The sequence below is a fragment of the Meriones unguiculatus genome, chromosome 4 (assembly GCF_030254825.1).
Source record: "Meriones unguiculatus strain TT.TT164.6M chromosome 4, Bangor_MerUng_6.1, whole genome shotgun sequence".
Taxonomy (NCBI): domain Eukaryota; kingdom Metazoa; phylum Chordata; class Mammalia; order Rodentia; family Muridae; genus Meriones; species Meriones unguiculatus.
The window spans coordinates 90,533,700-90,558,857 of record NC_083352.1 but is presented as its reverse complement, the minus strand read 5'-3'; the positions used below and the strand labels follow the sequence as shown (position 1 = coordinate 90,558,857).

At 50.5% G+C, this 25,158-nt stretch overlaps 1 protein-coding gene across 4 annotated transcripts in view; it reads right to left on the bottom strand.

The window, feature by feature from the left end:
* Rph3a (rabphilin 3A) overlaps positions 1-25,158 on the bottom strand; it is a 70,940-nt gene that overhangs the window by 29,254 nt on the left and 16,528 nt on the right. For all 4 annotated transcript variants that reach the window (XM_021633197.2, XM_021633196.2, XM_021633198.2 and 1 more), the window contains exons 3-5: positions 17,111-17,187; positions 12,330-12,341; positions 6,567-6,713 (exon numbers count right to left, since the gene is read on the bottom strand). In XM_021633197.2, the coding sequence (XP_021488872.1) occupies positions 6,567-6,713; positions 12,330-12,341; positions 17,111-17,169 (218 nt within the window). In that variant the 5' untranslated portion in view covers positions 17,170-17,187. The remainder of the gene's footprint in view (positions 1-6,566; positions 6,714-12,329; positions 12,342-17,110; positions 17,188-25,158) is intronic.

Below are 25,158 nucleotides of genomic sequence, written 5' to 3'. Positions count from 1 at the left end.
TCTGTCAACTGCCCTCGCCACCTGCGCTCCCCAGAGGCAGCAGAACGGGAAAGATGCTTAAATTCAGAGCCTCGTGTGGCCACAGGAAGGCTGTGCAAATCTGGTGGGGCCTTCAGATTCCTCAGCTGTTAGGCAGCGATGAGCCTTTTGTCTCCCTGAGGACATTACACGGGTGAGAGGAGGTGCGCAGCCTCTGAGAGTTCCTGGCACAGGGTGGAAGAAATACTTCTCTGTGGGACAGCAGCCTAGGGCTACAGCTGTGGGCCACCCTGGACTCCTGTTCCTAGCTCCATCGCCTGTTAGCTGTGCAGCTTGGGACAGGTTGCTTAGCCTCTCTGTGCCTCAGTTCTCTTGTCCATAAAACAGTGATGGCAATACTGTGTTCTACAGCATGGGGCCTCCACCAAGGCTGTGAGTGCCCTGCTTGGAGCTCTAAGCACAGGGCAGGTATTGGACTGTGACTATAGAAAACTCATCCGCCCATGTCTTCTGTTCTTGAACCGTCAGCAAAGGGACACAGGAAACAGGAAATGGGTTCAGCCGGGGATCACTTTGCCCAGGGGGATACTGGTCGGTGTCTAGAGACTAGCTGGTTAGCACAGCTAGTGGGGTTCCCTACAGGCATCTGATAGGCAGAGACCAGAGGCGCTGTTTAACCATCATGTGACTCGCAGCACAGCCCTCAATATGAAGAATTTCCCAGGCCCCCATGCAGGTGGGTATTGAGGTTGAAAAGCAGGGGGTGGGAGGGGCTTGAGAGTCACCTGACTGGACAGATGGGGTAGGGGACGCCTCAAGGGCAAAGAGACCAGAATAGCCAATGAGTTTGCCTCCTACCCAGAGGTACCGTTCACGAGGTGTTGATTATACTCCCTTGATGGCAGACGCTGGGACCACTCGGGAATTCAGAAAAGTGTCATTTGCTTTGTACTAACAACAGTTCCACAAAACTCAATGACGAATCGTGTGTGTGCATGCATGTGTACACATATGCCATCTGCATGCAGTTGTGTGTGGAGGTCAGAGGTCAGTGTTTGCCTTCATTGCCCTCCACCTTAGTTTTTGAGACCAAGTCCCTCACTGAACCTGGCTGGTGCTCGCTGGTTCCACCAGGCTGGCTGGCCCCACAATGGGGCGAGGGCTGTGGCTCTGAACTCAGGTCCTCACCCTAAGCCAGCAGCTGAGCTTTGGAGTTTGTTTCCTTCCCCCTACCTTTTAAAGACAGATCTCACTATGAGCCCAGGCTGACCTTGAACTTGAGCCTCCTGAATGCTGGGATTATAGGCATGTACCACTAAACATGACTAAGGCTGAATGGATACTGGAAAGCACTTGTCTGACACCTGGGGAAACTGAGGTACTACTCAGCTGCTTTCAACATTGGGTAGTTAGAGTCCATACTAAGCCTGATTAAATCCGTGGGTATTTGCTTCTTCTGGAAAAAAAAATGAACATGTGTATAAGCATGTCCAGAATCTTGGGCATCCCTGACCCTGACTCATATCCATGAAAGGCCGGGGCTCTGGACTGAAGGATGAAGGGTATAGAAGGGGAAACTAAGCTGGCTGGCTGTGTCCTTGTCTAGCCATGCCAATGACACCTGCCAAGGAGATACATTGTGGAAAAATTCTGTGCCAAACAGTTGGGGTGGGGGTAGTGAACCCCAGCAGGGAAGTGACAGGGACACAATGGATTCTGCAGTGACAGGTCTTTCTTCATCTCTCTGGATTCTTCCTCCATCATCGAGCTGGGATGCCAAGGTTAATGACAAACCCTAATTACTTTTCTGGAGTCCAATGTTTCAGGAAGCTGACCTCGAACACAGCCACCCAGCTGCTGCCTCTTTGCAGGCAGGATACGTGCAAATGCCTTGGAGGGGTTCCAGACAGAAGGAAGTACAATGGGGACACAGAAGGACAGCCTAATGGACAGTGGCTCTGTCACGTAGAGGGAGCAGGGAGGTAGACGAATTTTCTAGGCAAATGTTTCATTTCGGACTTAGCTCATTCCGAAAGTCCCATGACAACCAACATGTCCTTCCAACTCAGCCAGAGCCCTCTCCCGCTCAGAGAGAGCCCCCGGCAGCCTCGTTTCCATGGAGATGTGGCATGGCCGTGTCTGCTAACACATGGGGTGAGAGGTTTCTTCTGAGCCTGCCGTGTTCCTGATCTCAGATCCCTGCAGCCTCCCATCAGGTTCCCCTGTGATCACAAATCAGGGGTCTCCAAGGATGACAGCCAGTCCCATCCTCCCCCTGCATGCAGTAACCCTTCGTCTCTTAAGGAGATGGGACCTTTCTCTTCCATAATCGACCATAGTCTCGGTCCCAGATCTGGCTATAACGACATTTAGTGACCTCCACCTTTGCACTCCTTGTTGAAAAGGAGCTGGGCTGGGTGAGCTACTGAACAAGAAAGGATGTGAGGGGTTGGGGTTGGGGTTGGGGCTAGGGTAGGGGCTGGGGTGGGGTGGGGGTAGGGGTGGAGACAAGAAGACACAGGACCCTCCAGCGGAGTGTAATCCTGCTGGCAGCTGAACACACCAAAGTAAGCATCCCAGACAGTGCCCCCTGAAACAGAAAACCAGAAAAACACCCAGCAAAGCCATGCCTGAATTGGGTTTTTTTTTTTTCATTTTTTTTTAAAATATTTTTACTAGTTCTTTGATGGTTTTCATACCGTGTGTTTTAATCACATTCATCCTTCCTCCCCCAACTCTTCCAAATTCCTACTCCCTTCCCCGCACATTCAACTTTGCATTTTTTAATTTATTATTTATTACAATTTAGTCACTTTGTATCCCTGCAGGAGCCCCCTCCCTCTTCTCCTCCCATGTCCCTCCCCCAATCCTTTGATAGGGGAGGTCCTCCTCCCCTTCCATCTGACCCTAGCCTATCAGGTCTCATCAGGACTGGCTGCATTCTTCCTCTGTGGCCTGGCAAGGCTGCTTCTCCCAGGGGGAGGTGATCAAATTGCTGCACCTATGCCTGAATTCTTAATCCCTTGAATCATAAACAACAAAAAATATATCACTGTGGCTTTAAGCCACTTTTTTTTTTCTTCACATTTTGTTGCATAGAAGTGGGTAGCCAGAGAACCTGGTTAAAGTTAGCAGTTTCCCATCTCCTGCCAAGTCTGCTTCACCTAATCCTGAAGAACGAATTAGGAGCCTCCAGCTTGTGCCTGAAGAGAGAGTATGTGCAAACAAGGCAGTTGGATGAGGTCCTCTCCAGGCTATCACCTCTCCATCTTCACATCCTGAACAGGGCAGAGCTGGGGCATGTGGGTGGGGGGCACATGAGCATTTAGACCCTGTGATAGAGCTGCAGGAAGGCAGTTTGGGACTCTACACAACCCGGGACTCTCCTGAGCTCTTAGTTTCAGCAAAACTGTTCGAGAGAGGAAGCAAGGCCTCCTGGGAGGCCTGATACCTTTCTCCCCCAGAACTCAGAGTCCAACAGTGATGCTTATCTGCAGTGGGCAGATTAACAAGGCAGGAAGGAGTCCAGCGGCCACCTGCTAAGCCTGAATTCTTAAATGGAAATTTGGGTTTGGGGCTGGCAAGGTGGCTAAAGGGGCTTGCAGCCAAGATTGATGACATGAGTTCAATCCCCAGAACCACACAGTGAAAGGGAAAAACTGACCCCTAAGAATTGTCTCATGACCTCCATACGTAAGCCATGGCATGCACGTGTGCATGTAAAGAGATAAAATGGAACATGTCTATCCCCCAGACTTGGCACATAGTGGGTACACAATGACTGGTGCCCTTAAGGGGATTACTGTCCATGCTGGTTCAAAGTGGCCTCATACTGTCCCAGATGGCTTCACTTGGGTAACAGAAAAGACAACTCAAGCATCAGGACCCAGATGGGGACAGGAGCACCTGAAACCCTAACCTGTTAAAAAGAGACCCTTTCCTTGGAGACATGGCCAACAATGCAGGGAGAGGTCCTCAGTAGACACGCCCAATCACTGTAGCAGCTGAGTGAGAGTCAGCAGAGGAGACTGGCAGAGAGAGCTCTTGCTCACTGAGAGCCCCAGGTAGCAGAACCCTTTCTACATTGTCACTCCCCACCCGGGGCCACCACAGGGCTTTCATCTGATCCTCTTCCAGGGACTGTAGGAGGAACAGGAACAGGAGGAATGGTGTGGAGCTTAGACACAAATAGCATCGGGCTTGCCTCTGGCGAGGCTGCCAGCCGGGATGGGGGAGACACAGCCTGCCTAGACCTCCGGGGCTGCCCTCCCCACTCCAGGAAGCCAGGGAGAAAATACACCAGCTCAGCAAAGGTATAATTCTGCCAGGCCAGATTTGGCTAGGGATTCCTGGAAGCCTCTCAAATTTCTTTCCGGGGAAGCCAGGGGCTGCTGGGACATTAGGGCTTGCCAAACTGAAGCATCCCAGCACAGGTGCAGACCAAAAGCTTCAGCAAGTACAGAAAACAAAACAAAACAACAACAACAACAAAGCAAAAACCATTTCGCTTCAAAAACTAAACTGCCTGTTGGATAGCTACCATTTACTAAAAGTGTTCTTTTCCATCGTTAATTTGCATATTTATTCACCACGGAGTATCAACTCTATTTTGCACATGAGGAAACTGAGACACGGGAGCAAAGTGGCTACTACCATAAGGTCACAGAGAAAATGAATGGCTGAACCAGAATTTGAACCCAGGTCTCCTTGATCTGGGGGACCCTAGCTCTCAGCCATGGTGCTTTGCCTCATGCCATCAAGTCAGTGTCAGGCCACAGAGGACAAGAGAGGGACTTGCTGACCTTCTGCTAGAAGCGGGAGGGGGTAGACAAAAGTGCTTTGGGTCAGGTTCTCTGTGAGGCGCCAAGAACTGTTTGTGCTCAGCTATTTTCTTTTACGGTAGCCCGGGGCCCCCAGCCCATGGAATGTTAGCACACATATCTGCAGGGCTGAGGAGAGTGATCCCCAGCAGCCATGTAAAAAGTCAGGCATGGCAGTAAGTGCCTGGAACCCTAGTACCTCCTGGGGAGAGAAAGGAGGGTCCCTGGACATTGGCCAGACAAGCTAGCTGCACGGATGTGCTGTAGGTGAGGGCCCTTTCTCAACGAAGGTAGAATGTGACTGAGAAAGACACCGGAGTCTACAGCACGGGGACTAGAAGAGAGATTCCCTGAGGACAAGAGGCGAGGGCACTTCTCAACTGCTCCCCAGTTTCCACTGGGGGCTGGGGTGTAATGGACTATTTGTTGGTCTTTCTGCAGCTATGCTGAGTCTTCCCTTTTCTCAGTCACCCCAACCCTGATTGACCCTGACATTTTTCCACTCTCCATCCTCCCAGCTCCCCCTGCCCCACCATGCACTCACTCTTTTCTCTTCCACATCTGCTTCTGGCAAGCCCTGCCTCCCTCCCATCCACAAGCCATTATCCCCGATCTCTGAGACCCACTTTCCCCTCCTTCCTCTCATCCATTAAACACCGTTGCAACTAGGGCATGCCCATCATCTCATCCCATCCTCTCCAGAACCCTGAGACATCTTTACACCCTCCCTCCCCTCAGCAGATGGGAGAGGGTGGCTTAGAGAGGTGAATCCTTACACCCCCATTCCACCAGCTTCTCCAAGCCCATCGTGTGAGTCCCCATGCTGGGCCCACCTCAGCTGCCACGCACACAGGGCCTGCCTGTCATATGCCTGATGCCATTATAAAACTGCAGCAGCACTTCTTAACCTGTGGGTCTTGCCCTCATTGAGGGATCAAGTAACACGTTCACAGGGGACACCTAAGACCATTGGGAAACACAGATATTTACATGATGATTCATAACAGCAGAAAATTACAGTTACAAAGTAGCGGTGAAAATAATTTTCTGGGGGGGTCACCACAACGTGAGGAACTGTATCAAAGGGTCACAGCATTAGGAAGGCAGAGAATTCGTGCTGAATAGCTTACTCTGGGGTGTGCTCTTGTATATTCTCTTTAGTGTATTTATAGAACGCACGGTATTGCTTTGATATATATAGCCTGTTGTGATCAGGTGGGCATCTTTGGTGTATCCATCTCATCACTGGGAGCACTGAGCTCTTCCCTGTCAGCTGTTTTAAAAGACTCAGTTCATTGACAGTCATCATCCCTGTGCTGCGCTGTAGGGTACCAAAAGTCATTTTTCCTGGCCAGTTGCCCACAGCCATAAACCCTTTCTCCACCCTCCCTGCCCTTGAGCCTTTGCCTGCACTTTAGTCTCTTCTGCTCACCATCTTCGCCAACTCTACCCTCAGTGGGGCATTCAATACTTCTAGAACTCTCTAAAAGCAAAGCTCTCATCAGCTAAGCCAGCGCGTGTACATACCCATAGCACAGCCTCCATGGTCAATCTCCCTCTGCCCTGTCTCCAGGCTCCTCACTTCCCTCCTTCCATGCACACCCAACATGAACATGCCTGACCCAGCCCATTCTGTCCTCTCTCCACCCTCCTCATCTTCTGGATCAGATTCCTACCTCATGCAACAAGGATCCTGAGTCACAAATGACCAACTGCCCCACCCCAGCACCACCACGCAGCCTCAGGAGGAGGCAAAGCCGGCCCTACCCAATGCGCTCCTGTTCCATAGCCTCCATCTTCTCCGCCCGAGCAATCACCCGGTTGATGATTTCCTTCTCCTCATCTGTCAGCTCTTCCTGCTTCTTCTGTCTGTCGGTCTGCGCACCTGGAAGGACGGACCATCCTGCCTGTAGCCTGTAAGGCAAAGGTGAAGGCATGAGATGGGTCAGGGAATCCCAGTTGTCAGGAATGAGACCCAGGGATCTGCAAAATTAGAGCTGAAGCTTCTGCAAGGAGCCTCAGTGGCGGGAGACCCTGGGCAGAATGGTACCTCTGAGCCCCAGCTTGCTATCTGAGCAATGCACATACATACCATTCCTTCATCCCACTCTGATGCTTTTATTTCAGTAAGTGCCCTGGACCACATGCATGAAGAAAAGTTAGAAAGCATGATAATTCCAGAAAAATCCTAAACCAGACCCGCATATCTTTATAAGGACAAATAACTAGGTGTCCAGCCATTAAAGGCCCTTGGTAGCCCTTGGAGTTCCACTCTGTGCATTTTTTTCCTGCTCCACCCCTTTTGAGACAGGGCCTCATATAGCCAGACTGGCCATGAACTAGCTATGTAGCAGAGGCTGACTTTGAACTCCTGATTCACATGCCTCCACCGCCCAAATGCTGTGATTACGGCATGCACCACCACACCAAGTTTATGTGGTGCTGGGGATCAATCCCAGGGCTTCAAACAAGCTGGGCAAGCACTCCCTTGGCCAAGCTACAGCCCCAGCCTCCTCCTCCCACCTTTAGAAAACAAACCCAGACAGCAGCCGTGTCCAAGTCACCAACATTAGTCATCACAGCATCCCTGCTCTCATGCCCCTTTCCTGGTGGGAGGCTGAGGTGGTGTGGAGGGAGGACCTGCTGGGAGCGTTGGAAAGCACTGCCTGTCCTCTCACTCTGTGCTCCACAACAAGAGTGAGATACCTCCCCTCTTCCCCAAGTTAAATGCCAGCTGGGCAGCTCTCTCATCACCTCAAAGCTCAGCTCTTGGAAAACCCAGGAGTCCAGGACACACGAGCCACCATCTTGGGGTCACTTTATCCCTGTGATGCCATGTGATTGCTTTTTGACTTAGCAAATGTAAATTAAAACCGAGTTTCCCTCCTCTCCCACCTCCTCCTTCCCTTCCTTTTCCTCTTCCTCCTCCACCCTACACTCTCCCCCATCTTAGCAGGTTACTTCTGAAGAGCAGAGGAGGAGCTGGAGGGGAAGGAAACAGATGTCCTGGCAGTCTTAAAGGAAGGGAAGCAAATGTGGTCTGGAAATTTCTAGTGAAAACACAGGTGTGGCCTGGAGCAGGTGCCTCAGGTGGCCAGATACCAGCATGGCTGGGACCCTACAGAGGGACCAAATTGACAGTGAAGCCCAGGACTAGACAACAGGGACAGCCACCCCGTTTGTGAACATGCCAGATGTTGCTGAAGTCAGCTCTTTGGGATGCTTAATGTTGATGTCTGTGAATCTTACCTTGGTAATAAAAGGTCCAATGTGTTTCCCCGATTTGTTAAGTCCCTCCCATTGGTTTTCCCTTCCCCACTGCTGACATTGCCTGCTCCCAAACCCTGAGTCCCAGCCACACTGACCTCTTTGCTCAACTTGATCATGTTAACCTTGTTTCTGCCTCAAGACATTTGCTCTTGCCCTGTCCCTCCTGCCATCCCGGAAGCCCTCCCCTGCTCCAAGTGCTGGGCTCAGAGCAATAACACACCATCTCCTGCTGCCCAGGTTCAAATTCTCTATCACATTTGCCTCCAGCTGAAGCCAGTTGGTACCTCCAGCCCTGTGTCTGCTAGTTCCCATCCCTCACTGAAGTGCAGGGACCCAATTGCTACTGTGCCCTGGTACTCACATCAATATCTGAGAATGCGTGCACACAGAGACCTTGGCAAGAACCCACTCTCTTGTGGAAAAAAAGATGTTAAAGTCTCCTACTATTGCTGACCCACGGGGGGCATGGAAGCAAGGCATGCCCCACCCCCAGCCTAGGCACCACAGGATCCTGGGGACACTGGGAGCTCAGAATCTATGTTCACCTAGCCCCATCTCAGGCCCTGCACTATCCTGATTTGGGCCACTTCCTTAGGAATTTGTGCAAAAGTCAGAGGCTTGTCTCCTATGTCTGGAGGAAAACTTCAGTTCTCTTTAGGCTATGACAAGACATCAGAGGTGAGTTGAGAGAGTGAGGGCAAGGAGGGGAGAGGAATTGAGAGAATACAGGAAGAGAGGCCAGCCTGAGGTTTCCTCCCCCTGCTTGAAAAGGACACAGTGACTCCAGGCCCTCTCCACAGTGCCCAGCCATCTCCCAGGCCTGCGGTTCTCTGTGGATATGGCCATCTCCACCTGCCCAATTCTTCCTCCTCACCTCTCCCCCCCCACACACTATCTCCCTGCTTTGATTGATCCTCATGTCCTGATTTAGTTGCTTTTCTTATTGCTGTGATGGTTGACAGGAAGCAGCTTCAGAAAGGATTCGTTTTAACTCACAGTGTGAGGGGGGTATCCCTCCAGCCAGGGAAGGCATGAGGCAGGGGTCACAGGCATGGGCAGGCAGGAGGCAGACAGAGATGAGCGCTGGTGCTCAGCTCATGGTCCAGGAGTGCAGCCCAGGGGCTAGTGCTGCCCACATCTTCTCATGTCAATTGACCTCATCTCAGATTTCTCCACAGGGATGCTCAGAGGATCTTCAAGGTAATCCTCCATCTTGTTGCCAAGTTGACAATACACATGAACCATCATGGTCCCCTTCCTGCTTTTACTTAGCAATTCCACTCCAAACTCAGGAAACATTCCTGGCTTCAAGCCCAGTGTAGACCCCCAAAGAAATGGTCTACAGTTCAGCCTCGTCCGGGGCACCTTCAGCCAGGGCCTCCCCCACCCCATCAAACCTGCTGGGTTTGCACGCAGCAGGAGCTTAAGCTGCTGTTCAAGGATGGATTGAGAGACATAAATGAGCAGGGTAGACGTGTCCCCCAGGTCCCTTCCAGAAAGACTGCCTCCCTCTGTAGACTGCAGGGAGAAGTCTGGCTGGAAGCTGCCTGTTCCCTCCTGCCCTCCTCCTATCCAGAATGCAGAGTTGGCACACAGCTCAGCTGCTGTTTGGAAACGTCCCTGTGGGTCTCAGTGGGAGCCCACAGGCAACCTGTGGATTACATGCTTTCATTCCCAAAGCAGACGGTGGGAAATGAGATGAGCTTTTCAACCAAAGCCTTCTACTCTCTGGGAGCACGAGCGGACCCCTGGGTTGTGAAGCCTTGTGGACATGGGGCCCTTAGGACCAGACAGTGGGGCCTCTGCTACAGTGTGCCAATTTTAAGTATCCTTAAGAGCAGGGTCCAACGCTAAGATCTCAGTTTGAGGGTTTTGAGGCTTACTTTTTTGACAGAGTCTCAGGTATCCCAGGCTGGTCTAGAACTTTCTACCTAGCTGAGTATCCCTGATCCTCCTCCACCTCCTGGGTGCTGGGATTGCAGTGTGGCCCATCATGTCCAGTGTATGAGATGCTGAGAGCCTCATGTGTGCCAGGCAAGCACGGTGCCAAGGATCCTGTTCAAACACTGTCATCCATGGGACAAGATACACAGAGCATCATGTCCCATCCAGGAGGTGCTCCCGAGGGCCGACCCCACACCTGCCAGCTCAGTCCTCTGGGGAAGCAGTCTCCAGGTAACCCAGCCTGGGATTAAGTAGCAAGAGCTTGAGGAAATGGTGTTTATTTCAGTATTTGTAAACAGGGGTCACTGAGTAGAACAGTGTAACAGTGTAACATTTTGTGTGACACAGCAGAAGCTAGCTGATACACCGGATAGCAAAGAGACCACAAAGGTGCAAGGAAGCTGCTGGGTTCCCTCCACTTGCGCTACAGACTAGTATTATTTCAAGTCTCGGCTGTATAAAGTTCACTGTGAATATTCTTGGCCATAGAAGGTCTTTGCCCAACTACATCCCCATTGCTCTCAAATATTTAGCTTTTGAATAAAATATTATTCAAAGAAAATTTCACTGCTAATGGAAGCAGCAAGATCACCACTACCCAGTGTTCATTTCCTGGACATCGGGCACTGGGGGAAGGGACTGGTGATGTGGGCTAGAGATAGCATGGCCGGAAACTTACAGAAACAGCCCCTGCCACGTCTGTCCTTTCACCTCAACAAAGGTGAGGAAGGTCGCTGCTGCCAAAGCCCACGTCAGAGGACTCTAGACAACAGGAGATGGCACCACCCACGTGCCTGTCCCCGAAACACACAGGAGACACCTCCCCACCCGGCCACCTACACTGGCTGCACACACTCAATCATCACGTCGCTGCCAGATGTCTCTGTGGGAAGATTTTAATGGAGGAACCAGGAAGGAAAAAAAGAAAAAGAAGAGCAGGGGAGGATGGGAAGGAGGGGAGGTAGAGGAGATAAAACAAATTCTGTTTTCCAGCCTTCAGCACCAGGAGGCCTCTATGAGCTTTGAGACATGGGGCATTTTATTGTCTTGACTCTCTTCGCCACGCCCTCCCCACCCACACCTTTCTCTTACCGACCCCTTTTTCTTCCCAAATAATCCTCCCTTCCACTATCACAGTATGTGTCCTCCATCAGGCGCCCTTCCTCCCCTGCCGTGGTTCCCTTTCTACCTCATGGCACACACACACACACACACACACACACACACACTTCATTCTAGATTCCACGTGTGGGAGAGGACAGGCAGCATCAGCCCCTCTGAGCTGGGAAACCTCACCCATCGTTAATCTGACCCCTCCTCAGTCCCCGGCCCTGACAGGACTCAATAACAACTCTGTGGTTTTATAAAAAGCAAAGCTCACCTAACCAGGGTCCCAACAGCCAACCATAGAGACCACTAAGTGCCCACTTGCTCCCATTGGGCACATGGGGAAACTGAGGCCCAGAGCAGAGAGAAAAGGCGGTGGTCCCCTGGAAAGGTGTTATTGCTAGGCCCAGCAATTCCTCAAAGGATCCGGAGGGTAAGATTGCGTGGACCCAAAAAGGCTGAACCCAACCTTCAACCGCAAACACCAACTAGAAGACTAGGCGGTGATTCACGTCTCCATCCAGCTGCTGGGGCTTTACAGTTCACATCTGAAGGCTCCACCACCCACTAATAGGGAAGCGCAGGTTCTCAAACTCCCTTTACAGACAGGAAGGGAGGTGATACGTGAGGCCACAGGGGTGGTGAGTCTCAGCATCTCACCATTGGAGGATGACAACAGCACGCTAGCTACAGTGTCTGGCTGTGTTTGTCACTGAGGACGGAGCTGCCTAGCAGCCTCTTCATTGGGCCCGACATCCAATTTGTCAGGCATAGTTAATACATGAGTCTAATTCAGAACACAAATGCAAAGCCAGACACTGGACTCAGGGTGACCTCCAGAGACAGCCGGGAGGTGTGGCCTAGACCGCCAGTCAGCGCTGCTCCAATTGCTACAGCTTTGCTCAGAATAGCACAGGCCAGAGTTACGGTTCCAGCAAAATTCTGCAGGGACAGACACAGGAGCGTCACCAGGTTCCCAAACACTACCTAGACTGTGAGATCACCTCAGGAGCACATCCCATCTTCTACCAAGATGGGGTTTCCTTCCTGGAAATACACACATTGTTTTGCATATGTATGCTTAGTTGGGTAATTTGCATATGTATGTAAAATTGGCTCATTCCCTTCTTTACCAGCTCATCAGATGAACCAGGAAAAGCACCAAAAAACTTAACTTGTAGGAAAATGAAAATGGTGTGAGATACTTACTGTTCCTTGTCACTGCAGGCATGCCAAGCAAGGAGAGAAAGAGAAAATGTGAGAGGTTAGCTAAGAATCCTCAGGGCACCAATATGGCAGTCTAGAGTGTGTGCTTGCTCCTCAAGGGGACTCCGGTTTAGTTCTCAGCATTCCTGTCAGCCAGTTCACAGCAGCCTATAGCTCTAGCTCCAGGAGAACTGCTGCCCTCTTCTGGCCTCTGTGGGTACTGCACTCACACATGTCCACACACACAGAGACATAAACACATACACATCATTAAACGTATAATGAATCTTTAAAAAAAAAAATCTTGCGGTCCTATCTACATCATTCAGACGCAGTGTCATAGTCTGAATTCTGTTGGCCCACTTCCAGTGTTTCCTTTTCTTTTTTTTTTTTTTTTTGTTTTTTTTTTTGTTTTTCTTCTCTCCCCACCTCTGTGTGTCTGGGTGTGTCTGGTCATTATCCTTCATTTGTTGTCTTTGATGCAAGGTGTCACATGTAGCCCAGATGGCATTAACTTCACAGCAATCCCTCTGCCTCAGCTTTCCAGGTCCTGGAATTACAGATACATTCCTCCCTCTGTACAATGGATTTATTTATTGTCACATCTAAACCATGGCTGCCTCTGGGTAGGGCTACAAAAATAGCATCTGTAAATACAGACAAATCAAGTCAATTCACTAATAAACTACACTGAGCTGCTCTCCATTCCTCCCCTCCTTCCTTGTTTCCTATGTTGAGAAAGAGGTTTGTTTGGCCCGGGCTGGCCTGGACGACATAGATTACAGTCAAGGATGCCTGGAACCCCTGATCTTTCTGCCTCTAACTGCGAATGCTGGGCTCACAGGTGTGCGCACACGCACACTGTGTTTATGTAGCTCTGAGGGATTGGACCCAGATCCCTGTGCATGCTAGGCGAGCACTCTACCAACTGAGCTACATGCCTGGCCCCTAGTCACATATTTAAATAACGTTTTTTTATGTAACACTAAGGAAAGAAAATCAGTGAAAAGTCTGATTTGCCTCATCTCGGGCTGTGTTATTTCAAACAGCGGAAATCCTGTCCACAGTTCCAGGCATCGGGATATGTTCCTCCCTGTGTGGAAGTACAAGCCTGTCTATTTTAGAAAGGAGACCAGCGTTTTGCAAACCACGGGCAGGTGGCAACCCATCTTTGCATCTCAGTTTTCACCTCTCATCCCTGGCACTGCCTGCTGGCAGGCTTGCTGCCTAGAGACACCAGCATCTCTTTGAGTGTCCTCACTCTGCTCCAGCTCGGGCAGGGACAGGTGCATGCCTTCTTTCCCACCACACACTGGTGCCTGCAGACGGCATACCGAGGTCCCGGGATGCTGAGCTAGGGGGGTTTCTGAAAATTGCAAAAGCAGCCATTCTCTTTGGTTAGGCAGCAGCTGACGGAGATTCACGGGAGACGCGAACATTGTGCTCCTCCTGTGCTGAGCTGCAGTGCCAGGCTTGCCAATGTGGGTGATGGCCACAGGTCGGCCATTATTTAATATCTGGAGGGAAAAGAGCAGCGAGCAAGGCAGTGGGTATGCTCAGAGTGCCAGGATGCATCGTGGGAGCACAGGGGTGGTTAATGAAGCCACGTCTAGTCTGCTAGAATAATTCTAATTTAATTGCCAGGCAAATTGTTTGGCTTCCTATCCATGAAAGTAAATTCTGATGGATGGAATTTTAATTAACCGGTGCTTCTTAAATAAAATAAATATATTCCCCTGTCTACTCTCTGGTCAACTATTTATCTCACAGAGACACACTTTTTGGCGGGCAGAATATTATCTGTGAAATAAGTTTGTCCAAGATGCTATTGAAGGAAATGCTTGAGAAGACACCTGCGGGGATGAGAGAGCAGAGCTCAGGGAACAGGGGGAGGCTGCAGGTAGACCTGGGAAACAGGTGGAAGACTTTAAAGTTCTTTATTATTCATTTCACTTTACATGTACAGGTGTTTTACCTGCGCATGTGTTTGTGTGCCTCATGTGTGCCTGGCACAAGGTGGCCAGAAGAGGGCCCTGGATTTCCTGGCACTAAGTTACACTTAGATGTGAGCAACCATGCTACTGCTCTGAATCGAACCCAGGTCCCAGGTGGAGGAGTTTTGTTTTGGAGCATATTTTACAGTATTCTGCCTGAGTGTGAGCCAGCAGGCCAGAAGAGGGCACCAGATCTCACTATAGATGGTTATGAGTCACCATGTGGGTGCTGGGAATTGAACTCAGGACCTTTGGCAAAACAGCTAGTGCTCTTAACCTCTGAACCACCTCTCCAGGCCTAAAGCGTTTTTTTTAAATAGGGTCTCATGTAGCCTAGCTGGCTCCAAACTCCATGAGCAGCTGAATGAACTGATGACCTGACTTTATGATTTTCCTGCCTCCACCTCCCAAGTGCTGGGATTATTGGCAATTCAAGGGATTGCACACAGGGCTTCGGGCTTGGCGGGCAGCATCTAACACATAAGTGATGCTTTCAGTTACAGCTCAGGGACTGTTAGAAAGAAAGGGATTTCTCTTCAACTACTTCCTTTCAAAACAAATAGACAAAACAGATGTCAACAAAACATAAAATGTTTTCCCTCCTGAAGAGTTTGTTCTGAAAAACAAAACAAAACCTAAGTCACCTAAGAGCGAGAGAAATGATAAAAGTCTGTAACAAAGGAATTTAACCTAAATAACAAGTTTAATGAAAAGAAAATAAGTGACCTGCTCATAAAAACACACAAAGATGGGGCTGAAGAGATGGCGCCATGGTTAGGAGCACTGGGCTTCTCAAGAGCAGGAGACACGGGTTCCATTCCCAGCACCCACATGGTTACCCACAACCATCTGTAAGTCCATCTCCAGGAGCCTCTGATGCCCTCTTCCACCTTCCATGGGTACTGCACTCACCACCTACCTACTCAGACACACACAGTTCAACCAGGGCTACAGAGCGAGACCTTATCTAACAATAATAATAATTACAAACATTTATATTAATGATGATGATGACGGTGATGTCACTGCAGGGGACAGTCTGTGGAACAGTAAACAGCAGACTTGGATGGTCAAGGACTTCAGGCCGTGGTGTGTGGCAAATGCTTAGTTTCAACCTGAGCCACATTCAGAGCTGGGGCAATGCTAAGCCATCCTTCTATATGGTGTTCACAGTCCCCAGGGATAATAAGTCAACAGCAGAGAGTATCAACCTGTCATAAGGTCATTTAAACGTGATTAATTTCAAGTACTCATCTTGTGTGTAATAAAGCGTGATTGTAAATTTGCATCAATTAATTTTCAGTTATGGCCATGGTCAGTAACTGGCTTGCAAAGGTCCTGAAATTTGCACTTTGATTGTGAAGAAGACTGTGGAAGATCAGCACACCACTGGGTCAGAAGTGATCATCGGTGGGTAAAGTTACCGTGTGGTCAAGAGCATAGAACGTAGACTCCAAGCTCATCAAAGACCTGGGCCGCATTCATAACACACCTGTGACGTCAGCAGTTAGGGAGCTGGGGCAAGAGGATTGTGAGTCCATGGCCAGCCTGGGCCATTAGCCCAGGCTAAAAATACTAAAAATCATGAAAAGAAGTCACCAGAAACAAAATAACTTAAAATGCTAAAAATATAATAGAGTGTCTAATGAAAAAGTAGTGTGCCTTAAAATATCTCTAGCTGAGAATCCTAGCCAGGCTGAGGGGTAGAGCTAGGCATACAGTGCTTCATTTAATTAACTGTTTTTGCTAGAGTCTCCCTCTGCATACAACACCGTTTCTTTTAATTATCTGTTTTTGCTACAATCTAGAGTAAGCACTCCAACAGTGTTTCTTTCAGTTCTCTATTTTTACTGGAACCTACAGCCAGATGTACCAGTTCCTTTTGAAAACCATCTCTTTCAACAGCCCACTTTTGCTAAGGAAGATGACAATGGCATTGTTTCAAAAAGAATTAATAAATATTATCTATTTTTATAATTACTTTTTGCTCTCCTAGAAAGCAGTAACATCTGCTCACATCCTCTTGTGAAAGACAATTTCTTCTTTAATAAAATGGATGGCTTATAAGCGAATCAAGTTGTTGTTGCTGTTTTTTTAAAGACAACAATGGGAATGTTGCATTATGAAGGTGTGGCCATATAACCAAGGGTGGGGGTGCTCTTCTGCCCAATAGGATGTGACCTTGATTGAAAAATCTCTTCTGCATTTCTAAAAATTCTTTTTTTTGGGGGGGGGGGAAGAAGGGGGAAGGAGGTTCTTTTTGTAGTTAACTTTTGAGATTGTGTTTTAATAACATTTCTCCCTTGGCTATTAGAGACACTATAGGGACCGGTGAGGAGGATGAAAAATTGAGAAGCTTATACCATCATAGAACCCACCACGGGGCTGGGAAGCTAGGGAGCCGGCCCTGCAGGTAAAGCACTTGCTGCACAAGTGTGAGGATTGCAGTTCGGATTCCCAGGAAGCCAGCAGGCACTGGGGGACACCTGTAACCTCAGCACTTGGGAGCCAGAGATGGGCTTCCCAGACAAGCTGCTTACAGGCCAGCAAGGACCCGTGGGTACTGAGCTCAGTGAGAGACCTTGCCTTGGTCAGAGTTGGGAGTGATTAAGGGGGATACCAATGTCAACTTTGAGAGTATGCACACACACACACACACACACACACACACACACACACACACACTTTGCCCAGGGAAGGAAACTGACCCACGGCTCCTCTCCTTTCAGGTGTAGACACTTAGGGATGCCCAGCTCAAAGGACCTACTCCTCCGACTGCCCCAGACTTACTTGGATTGCAGCGGGCCGTCACCAGGATACATCCATCGGTTCACCACAGTGTCAGTCATGTTGGAAGGCTGTCACACCTGGAAAACACCCACCCAAGACGGTTACCCGAGGATCTGGCCATTCTTATCTCATGAGCCCCCATTCTAGGCCATGCCTGTGGGGACACGGAAAAGGAAAGAGCTCAACCTAGCATCTCCAATGCCCAGGGGAGTGTGCCCTGCAATTCTCAGTCACCTAGCAGTGAGAGCTAGGGCAGCATGCTTCCTGTTCATTGCTGACACGTGTCTCCATGGTGTTGCTGTCAGAAGGTCTGATGTGGCCCTTTAAGTGTTAAGGTCATTGAGAACTTGTCCTTGAAGAGGAATGAGGGACCTTGGCTTTGTGATCTCTCTGCTTCTTGGCTGTGGTGTAAGCGGCTTGCTCCAGTGTTAGGATGTGGCAGCCATGCCAAAGGGCACAGCGATGGGGTCACCCAGTCTTTGACGTGAATCTTCAGACTCAGGAACACATAGCTTGTCAGACCCCTCCCAGTCAGACACAGAGATACCATTGGCACCTCACGGGAGCAGTGAGCACTCCCTCCTCCACAGGAATCCAACGTTCACAACAGCACAGGGAGAAAGTGGCACCACGCTCACCACCACATAGGCAGGTGTCTGATCTTGGGAACGACTGGATATGCCACTATGCTTAAAAAAAAAAAAAGACACCCTCCAACCTTCTGCCTCTGCCAGTCTCTGCTCAAACACCACCCCTTCCAAGAAGAAGCCTCCACCGGCCACACTGGCCTTCCCTAGTCCTGTTCATCCTCATCCTACAGCTTAGCATGGCATGTGATTTGTCTTCCTGCTACCTGCATCTGTCTTCTGCCTTGTCAGTAAAAGCCACGAGTTCCCGGCTCAGGGCTGGATTTGTTCAACTGCAGCTCCTCATACACAATGGGGCCAGCTTCACGGACCCGTGAGCAGCTGACTAGACTGCACGGAAGGAGCCCACACCCCCACATGGACATCTGCAGGTGGCGTTCTAAGCTCAAAGCTCGTTTCCCGGGATTCTCCGTAAGTTTTGAACGAGGGATCGAGAAATGTATACTTTGCAATCAGATCTGCGTGCAGTATACAGTCGGTGCTCAACAAGTGCTCACACAGATCACAGAGGTTGGTGAGCACACAGATGTGTGAAACTGTCAGAACCAGCCTGCTGCCATAGCCTTGTGGACCCATAGGCCACTCTGCATCTTGGACTGCCACAAAAGCCACTGTCCAGACCCCCAAAAGACCCCACCATAGGAACCCTTTCCCTTCGCACTTTGACCCTTTTTCTCCCCACCAGCATCCCTTGCTAAGGACCCACACCCCAGGAACGTCTTGGTCTTCTGCTGTGTGAAGCTGAGTGAGTAACAACAACAACATAAAAGTTGAAAGCTCATGTAAGTTAAGGGGCACAGCAGTGTCTTTAGTGAGCCGGTGGGGCTGGACTGGGCTGTCAGGGGCAGAGAGCTGCAGGGGTCTGCATCACCTGTGGATGTGTGGGGGGGTGTCTGAAACCATCCCCAGCCTCTGTGCCCCACAGCCCGTGCAGTCCACAGGGATCCTGCACCCGACCTCTCAGATAACGTATGGACACTGTTGATTCCCTCTCTGTCCTCACCCACCTCCCTTCCCTGACTCCCTCCAGCTCCTCACTGCCCATCCGGGCCCCTTCACACACCTGCTCAGACTACTGGAGGATGGAGCGGAGACCTGGCCAGAGACTCAGACCAAGGAGGGAAGGCGCAGGGACAAGAGACATCCAAGCTGGAAGTATACTATGTTTGGCCCACATGGCTTTTTAAGTAAAATTAAGCCAGAAATGATGAGGCATTCATACTGGAAGATTCTCTCAAAACAAAAAACAAAAAAACGGAATATATATACAAACAAACCAATGCAACTCATGTAGGGCTGGGGACGGCTCGGTCAGCAATGGGCTTGCCTTAAAAACACAGGCGTCTGTGTTTGATTCCCCAGGACCCATGAAACAAAGATGGGTACGGTGGTGGGAGTCCAGTTCTGATGAGGCAGAGACAGGGGGATTCCTTGGACTCACTGGCCAGATGTTCTAGCCCAGTGGTTCTCAACCTGTGGGTCACAACTCCTTTGGAAAACCTCAGTCTCCAAATATACCTACATCATGATTCATAACGGTAGCAAAATTACAGTTACGAAGTAGCAACAAAAATAAATTTATGGTTGGGGATCGGCACAGCATGAGGAACTGTATTAAACAGTCACAGCATCAGGAAGGTTGAGAACCACTGCTCTGGCCTATTTGGGGAGTTCCAGATTCCAGAGAAGACCCTATCTCCAAGAACAAAGTAGACAGTGCCTAGTGTTGTGCTCATCTTCCTCTCCTTCCCTGTCACGGAACACCCACAGTCACTAAGTGTCTAACACTGGCCCAGGCCTAGAGATGCAGCATTAAGGCACAAATGAGAGACAGAAATGAGGATCTTCACAGAGCCTGGCTTCAGGTGGGGAGGACGGAAAACACTCAGGCCAAGTGTGAAGCGTGCCAGCTGCTGACACAAGGAAGGGGGGGGAGGGGTCGTGAGAAAGGGGCTTGGATAATTGGCTTTACATAGGTGTCAGAAGGGTCTCGCTGAGGCGTGATGTTTGACCTGGAGCAGGGGACTGACCTGTGTGGACAACTGGAGCAGAGCATCTCTGACAGATGGCAATGGAACTGCAAAGGCCCTGCTGAGTCCGAGAGACAGCGGGGAAGAGAGAGAGAGGAGCAGGTGGGTATCAGAGCAGCAGTCCTCTGAATCTGATTGGCTATGAAATTGGTCCTGTGCCTGTCTAATCAGGAGCTTGAAGATGCGAATGCTCTGGAGCTGGCTTCTTGCTGTATATAAAGAGCCCAGGCTAGCCCACTTTTTTTTTTTTTTTTTTTCGGAAGAGTCGCCAAGTAGCCAAGTCTGGCCTAGACCAGAACTGCGCAGCTGAACCCAGCCTGACAGCGGGCCGCCCTGAGCCACCTGCTAGCAGGTGGTTTGTTACACAGCACAGGCTGACTGACAGAAGTTGCTGGCTCAGACCCAGCTCCCACATCCAACCCTGGATCCTTCTGTGAGCAATCTTGTCCTCTGGCAAGCTGTCCCACTCCGAATTGAGTGAGTGGAAACTCCCGCTCTGGGCGCTCGGCTCACGGGCTGCTGAGTGGCTGTAAAGGGCTTGTTAGCCGACCTACTTTCCAGCCTCCAGGCAGGGAGCACTCTGTTGGTGTTCCTGGTGCGCCTGGGAGGCTCAGGAGGGGTTCCCCTAGTTCTGTCCTTAGAGGCGGGCCTCTGGCCCACTTCTGGCTAATCAGGGGTTGGCGCCAGCCCTCTGTCTGCTGTGATTGGCTTAGAATCAGCACGTGACCTGACCTGAGCCAGCGGAAGCTTTGCTGGAATTCTGCAGACATGATTTTTTTTCTGTCCCAGGTACTAGGCTGGTAGGACAGAATCCACCTCGCAGGGAAAGCCTGCTGCAGGGGCATGGAGAGATAGATGCTGCTGCCCCGTGGCGAACCCCAGGTGAGGGGTGCTAGATCCAGCCATGCCTGAACTGATATTTGCCATTCTGGTTATCCTAAGCCAGTGAAACCAAAATCGAATTGAATTTTTGCCACTGCAACACTCCTGTATTCAGGTCTTCAGGGTCCCGTGTCAGCTGGGAACAAACAGCAATCCCAAAGGCAACCAGAGCTGGTGGGACCTGAAAAAATGACGGTAGTCCCCACCTGAACCACAGAAAGTCCTCTGCCTGGCCCCTAGGCTCTGCAATCGGATGCATCCTCCCCACAAGCCTTCAGGGACCCTGCACTGGCAATTAAAATTCAGCCACAATAAACAACACTAATTAAAAGCAAAACTAAGTACTTAATAAGACAAATGAGGTGGCAGTTTTAAAAGTCAGGAGAAGCAAGCTGGCATTAATTAAAACCAAAGACGAATGTCTTCCCCTTTTAAAAACTGTGTGTGTGTACGCGCGCGCAGGCCTGTGCGTTTCTAGAAAAGATTCAAATTGTGCTGACGTCCCAAATTACTTGGGGCAGACAGTCTAGTACTGCTGGGTGAGGGGGGGTGTCTCCCCAGATAGGGAAAGCTTAGGCTTGGTTCTGAAGTGGGAGTCTGGGGTTTCCAAGTTGTAAAAGGAGGGAGGAAAGGAAGCATGAGGCAGCACAGCACGAAGGCGGGGTTGGGCAACAGGCGCTTCGGTGAATATGGGTCCTGGACAGGGTCGAAGGCTATTCTGCCATTTCCGAGTGAGGTCACCTTGGGCACACTCCTCACCTTCTGTGCCTCTACTTCCTCAGGTGAAGGCTAGGAACAAAAGCAGGACCCTTCTTGACACGGAACCGTGAGAGTTAAGTGAGATCATAGACGAGAGATAAAGACAGGGCCTCCAGCAGTGGAGGAGCCTGGCTGTTGTGTCTCATGTACGCCGTCCATCTTATTTTTGTTTTCACGTAAGTGCATTTGCATTTACGTGTGTTTGCACGTGTGTGGGTGCATATGTGTGAGCGGATGTGCACTTGTGCCTCAGGGAGCCCAAAGTTGACATCAGGTGTCTTGCCTTGATCACCCTCCACTCTGATGGCTGAGGCAGGGTCTCATCTTGAAGCCAGAGCTTGTTGATTCTGGATAGCACCACGGACCAGCTTGCCCCGGTGATGCAGGCACACTATCTGCCCACTCCTAGGCAGGTTCCAGGGCTGTGCTATCCGGTCCTCACACCTGCACGGCAAGCTCTTGGCTTACTGAGTCCTCTCCCTGGCCCCGCCTTAGTTTTAAGAAAGAGTTTCTCACTAGCCTTGAGCTCAGCAAGGAGATGAGATGCCTGGCAGCCAAGGGTCTGCCTGGCTCCTCCTCCCTAGTGCCAAGTACCAGCGCGTGCTACCATGCCCTGCTTTTTCAACATCCATTTAATGGACTGGGAAATGGAAGCCCAGACAGGTAGAGTCACTTGTCCCAAGACACACAGCACCCCCACAAACAGGTTGTGTATCTGAAATGAGACCACACTCCCGTGGGCGCGGCTCACTGATGGCAGAGCGCAGGGACCTAGGAACAACCTAAGAGGGCCTCAACTCTGTCCCCTTCTGGGACATGTAGTCCCTCCAAGCCCAGAGTCTACACACCTGAACACAGCAGGTACAAAAAAAACCAATCACTTCACGCACATCAGCTGAACATGCATAGATAAGAAACACCACCAAACCTTCAGCTGCCCTGACAGGGCAGCCCACTTCCAGGTGCTCAGTCGGGCAGGATTTGCCCTTCCCTTTCCCCATGGCAAAGCTCAGGCTTCAGTGCCACCCTTACTTATGCATGTGCTCACAAACACCTACCCAAAAAGGAAAACGTGATTAGATGAGTCTCTGTATCAGAGCAGGTCATTTAGGCTTAACAACCTCTGGGCTGCTCTGAAAGGACTGGGCAGTGCTGGCTCACCTGAGGCCCTAACAGCGGTGCACTATGGGAGACCACAAGACCCCCGTCCTCCTCTGCCCTGGGCTAGGATGCTTAGTGGAGAAGTATGTCCATTGCCTTGTACCCACCAGCAGTCCTGGCCCCTCCCAGAAGGAGCGTTTGGTCAGCATCGGCTCTCTTCCTCCATCAATGAGCCCCCTCACCCCACAGCACTGTTTCCTATCGAGGAAAATAATAAAAATACTGGATTCAGCTATTAATGTGATGTTCTTAGGAGACAGAAACAGCCATGCAGCGGCAGCATGGTGAGTACCCCTTCAGAAGTGCAGCTTGCTGGGCATCTCTGTTCTGTCCACTGGAGTGTCACCATCCACGCTGCTGGGGGCGCAGAGGCCACTGAGGTGGCTGCATCCACCACACCCTGGAGTCTGGTTGGGTTCCAACAGGAGACACCAGCAGAGGCTGGGAGGAGAGAAAGCAGCAGGAGGGAGAGGCTGGGCTGTCCCCTGGGTCTCCCTGCTGGGCACCATGGTTTGGTGGCAGAAAGGAAGGATAGAGACAAGAGGTTCTAAACCCATGTGGGCCTCTCCATGACACCATCTCTTACAACATGCCCTTCACCAAGTCTTGGCACAACGATGGCAGACAGTAAGGGTGTAATGGAGATAGCAGTGCCTTGGAGAAGTGATATGGTCCCAGTCATGGGAGGCAGTCAAGCATCAGATGCAGAGCTTGCTATTGGGGTGTGACCAAGGTGGAGTGCTTTTCTGAGATATCACCCACAGCCTAAGAGGTGCTTAAGGTTCCTTCATCCCCATAAAGAGGCTGTCAGCTCCTGGAAGGATGCTCTTCACCTCCTCCTCCAACCATGACCAAACACCTGGAGTGGCACACGGTCAAGTCCCAAGTCACACCGGTACCGTCACCACAGCCACACCTACCCACATTCCCATGCACGCGCCCTTGTAAACACATCCTGTCACAAGCCCACTAATGTCCCACAGGCACATTTTAGTCCTTCCTGGATCCCCTGTAACATCCAACCCAGAAGTTCTGGCCCCAGGAGGCCCAGTTTCCACTTCACGTGATTCCAGTTGGGGCTGCTGCCCTGAGGTATGGATCCTAAGAGCTCCGAGCTATTCTGAGCTCCTCTGTGCCCTACAAATAACAGAGCACAAAGCTCTGCCTCATGCTTGTATCCCCTCCTGGTGCCTAAGAGTGAGTAAGTGGGTAACAGAAAAATGAAACCTCATAAGCTGTGGGTGAACAAGGAGGAGCCATGGGCTCTCCTTCTCCTCTCTTGGACCCAGTGGCTGCCAGAGAAATGCCAAGTGCTGAAGCTGAGGAAATGGCTCAGCTGCTAGAAGCACTGGCTGCTCTTGCAGGGGATCTGAGTTCAGTTCCTGGCACCCACAACAGGCAGCTCACAGATGTCTATAACTCTTGCACAGTGAATCTGGCGCCCTCTCCTGGCTATTACAGGCATCTGCATGCACATGTGCACAGACCCATCAGGACACACACACCCACTCCCTCACAGACACACACAGTAGGCTCACACCCATACACATGCAATCACCTACACTCACATTCACACACTCTCACACTCTAATACACTCGGTGACACACACAAATCTTTAAAAGTGAATGAGCTTTTTCCCAAGACTGAATCAGAGTCTAAGCAATAGGGCACAAGACAAAACAAACACAACAAACTAGCCAGCATCCAGTGCCTGGACTTGGGTTCAGCACCGGGGACAGCAGCAGGGAGAGTGGCGGGAGGAACAGAAAAAAAAAAAAAACGAGGGAGAGGACTGGGAGGAAGGCAGAGAAAGGGAGGGGAAGGGAGACTGATTGATTGATTGACTGATCGATCAATTCCAGCCGCTCTCTAATGTGATGGCTTGGCTTCTCCCGCTGCAGCTACCAGAGTGGCATAGGGTACTGTCTAGTCTTTGTTTTGTTTTGTTTTCCCTCCGGAAATGCTTTTAGCCTTCTGCTTAACCTCTCCCAGTTTGGCTCTCACCTGCCCCATCATGCTTTCCTCTGGCCTCCTGACTTTCTCTTAGCTTTTTGTCAGAACCACAGGACGCAGCCTCGTCTTCCACAAACTGGCAGTCCCAGAGGGATGCAGACAGCAGACATCTGCTCCTCATTCTCCTGCTACTAACTTCAGCCTTCTAGGAAAAAGTCTTTCCCCGGCTCAGCCTCAGTAAGCTGCTGGGGCTGACTCCCCTCCTAGCTCCCAGATGGTCACATGACCCAGGGAGGGTCAACCACCATAGTCCACTCTTCCCACTACGTGTAATCGATTCAAAACTCAATGAATTCTACAACTCAAGCTTTTTCCAGACTCTAGGAGGAAAGAAAAACTGAAAAATGCTGCTGCTGAGCTTCAGGGATCCACAGACCTCTGCCACACGAGGGCTGTGAATCATCTCAGTCAACAATCTTTTTACGCTACCCTCAACTTGCATTCACCTAACCATTCGTGAGGTCCTGATTCACACACGCGTGCACACACACACACAGAGAGATCAAATGAGTCATCCAAGGAGCACATTTCCAGCTGCCCTCTCTGTACCCCACC